The following is a 2193-nucleotide window of genomic DNA, read 5'->3' on the forward strand; positions in this document are numbered from 1 at the left end:
TATCCTTCCACCACAGCGTGGCCTGGTGAGGGGCGGATAACCGGATTTTTCTGGTCGGTACTGGGATGATATCCTAGGTTCTCCTATTAAAGTAGTTCGAGGTAAGTATAGCTAGGAAAATTACAAATTACCGAGAATTTGTGATATTTCTCCTTCATCTGCATGAGGAGGGAAGTAACTCCTCTTCTAATATATTGTAGATGATTAAGGCCTACTGATCTATCATTATCATTCTATAACCTAACTCCCTTATTGTTCCCGAAAAAATACGATCTCATTGGTTTGAACGAAGACTTATCTCCAGTTTGACTACAGGTTCTTATATCCTTTGTAATCTTTAAGCAGCCCTTTTTAACTATGCTCTTTCAAAATTATCTTTTCTCATTCAGATAATGGTGTAATGCAGTCACTGAAGTTTTTGTTGTCACGGAGAGGGTGACATGAAACTAATGCTTAGAATAATTTTATTTATGTTAAAATTAGAGCAACAAAACAAATGCTATTAGACATATAAAAATTGAAACTGGCCTTGTAGACTCTTTATACCGTAATTACAATGAATATAACTTATTTTCAAAGATAATACAGACTAAAGGCCTGTCCACACGACCGGGCCTGATTGGCAGACCTCCCCTCTAACGGGCACACTTGACGGACAAACCGTCAAATTGCCCGATGGGTCTTGTAGCAAAATCACCATGGTGGTGCCCGATGGCTTGAGCTTCGACCCTGGTAGACGTTACGTTAACCATATACATTTCTTTCACAGAGCAATTCTTTGCACCATATTCTCTTCTTTTTCATCACACACAAAGCAATTATCATGCTACACAATATCATCATCTTTGCGGTAGGCACCATGTTTATCGTACCGCACTGAACACACAACTGGCATCGTCGGGCACGCCCGCCTCTCCATCGCCTCACCCGTGTGGACAACATTCACGGATACGCCCGCCAGAATTTGCCCGTCAACCCCGGAGCACGCCGATCAGGCCCGCTCGTGTGGACAGGCCTTTAGGAAAGGGGAGCCTCAAAACTGGACTTAATTTACTTAAAGAAAGGATATGTTACGAAAAAAAAGTACAGTAACAATGTCAACAAAGGCTGGAAAATTTCTTGTTTGGGTTATCTACACAACTTTAAATCTTTTTGGGAGCAATAATAGTCATGACGCCATCGGCTGAGACCACAGATGTCACGGCTTCGCTGTCAATGTCCTCCGGCAGAATGTATCGTTTCCGGAAGCTTTTAGAAGAAGTTTTGTTCCCTTCTTGTTTCTTGATGGTTCCCTCAATGACCACTTCCCTTTCGTCTATTGTCTTAACCGAAACATCTCCACCGTTAATGAAATCCTGCACGTCTACAATGATCTAGAAGAAAGAATTGGTTGTGGTTATTAATAGCAAACAGCCCCCCACCCCCACCGTGAATTCCTGCAAAAACATTATATAATATATATGTTGCATTTATTACAATTAACTACATCACTTTTTTTTCCTTCCATTTTCCAATATATTCCTCCAGTTTAAGTAGATTAAAAGTATCGTTATGTATTGTATAATATTTGTATACAGTACTATATAACTGCGTTGTTCTTTCCAGAAATATTTGAATTCACCTGAACATTATATGTAACTATTGAAAAAAAGCCAATGTAACGTTGTATTTTTTTTCCTTATCGCATCTTGGTTCACTCAAATTACTGGCATCGCAGTTCCTCTGCCTGCATGTTATGTATATATATATATATATATATATATATATATATATATATATATATATATATATATATATATATATATATATATACATTATACATATATATATATAAATATATATATATATATATACATACATACATACATACATACATACATACATACATACATACATACATACATACATACATACATATATATATATATATATATATATATATATATATATATATATATATATATATAATTTGCCCCCTCTTGGAAAACATGCTACCGGCGCCCATAGCCATTACTACCTTATGTTGTTTGTCATCGTCGCTGACAGTTGCTGCCTGAGTTTCCTCCTTAAGATTGCGCTGACGAAGATCCCTGTAGGATGCTATTTGATTGGTCTGTGACGTGGTGACATTGGATTTCTCCAGGATGCTTCGAATAGCATCCTGGAAGGGTGTCCGTGCATCCTCAAAGAAGT

At 37.4% G+C, this 2193-nt stretch overlaps 1 protein-coding gene across 1 annotated transcript in view; it reads right to left on the reverse strand.

Annotated features, from left to right (window-relative positions):
- Window positions 1-453: 453 nt before the first annotated feature.
- The window catches only part of LOC135196549 (uncharacterized), a 62586-nt gene continuing 60846 nt past the window's right edge, over window positions 454-2193 (reverse strand). The window contains 2 exon segments of the mRNA XM_064223397.1: window positions 454-1373; window positions 2018-2193. The exon segment at window positions 2018-2193 is cut by the window's right edge and continues 265 nt beyond it. Coding sequence (XP_064079467.1) covers window positions 1143-1373; window positions 2018-2193 — 407 coding nt within the window. The 3' untranslated portion in view covers window positions 454-1142.

Source organism: Macrobrachium nipponense, chromosome 18 (genome assembly GCF_015104395.2).
Source record: "Macrobrachium nipponense isolate FS-2020 chromosome 18, ASM1510439v2, whole genome shotgun sequence".
Taxonomy (NCBI): domain Eukaryota; kingdom Metazoa; phylum Arthropoda; class Malacostraca; order Decapoda; family Palaemonidae; genus Macrobrachium; species Macrobrachium nipponense.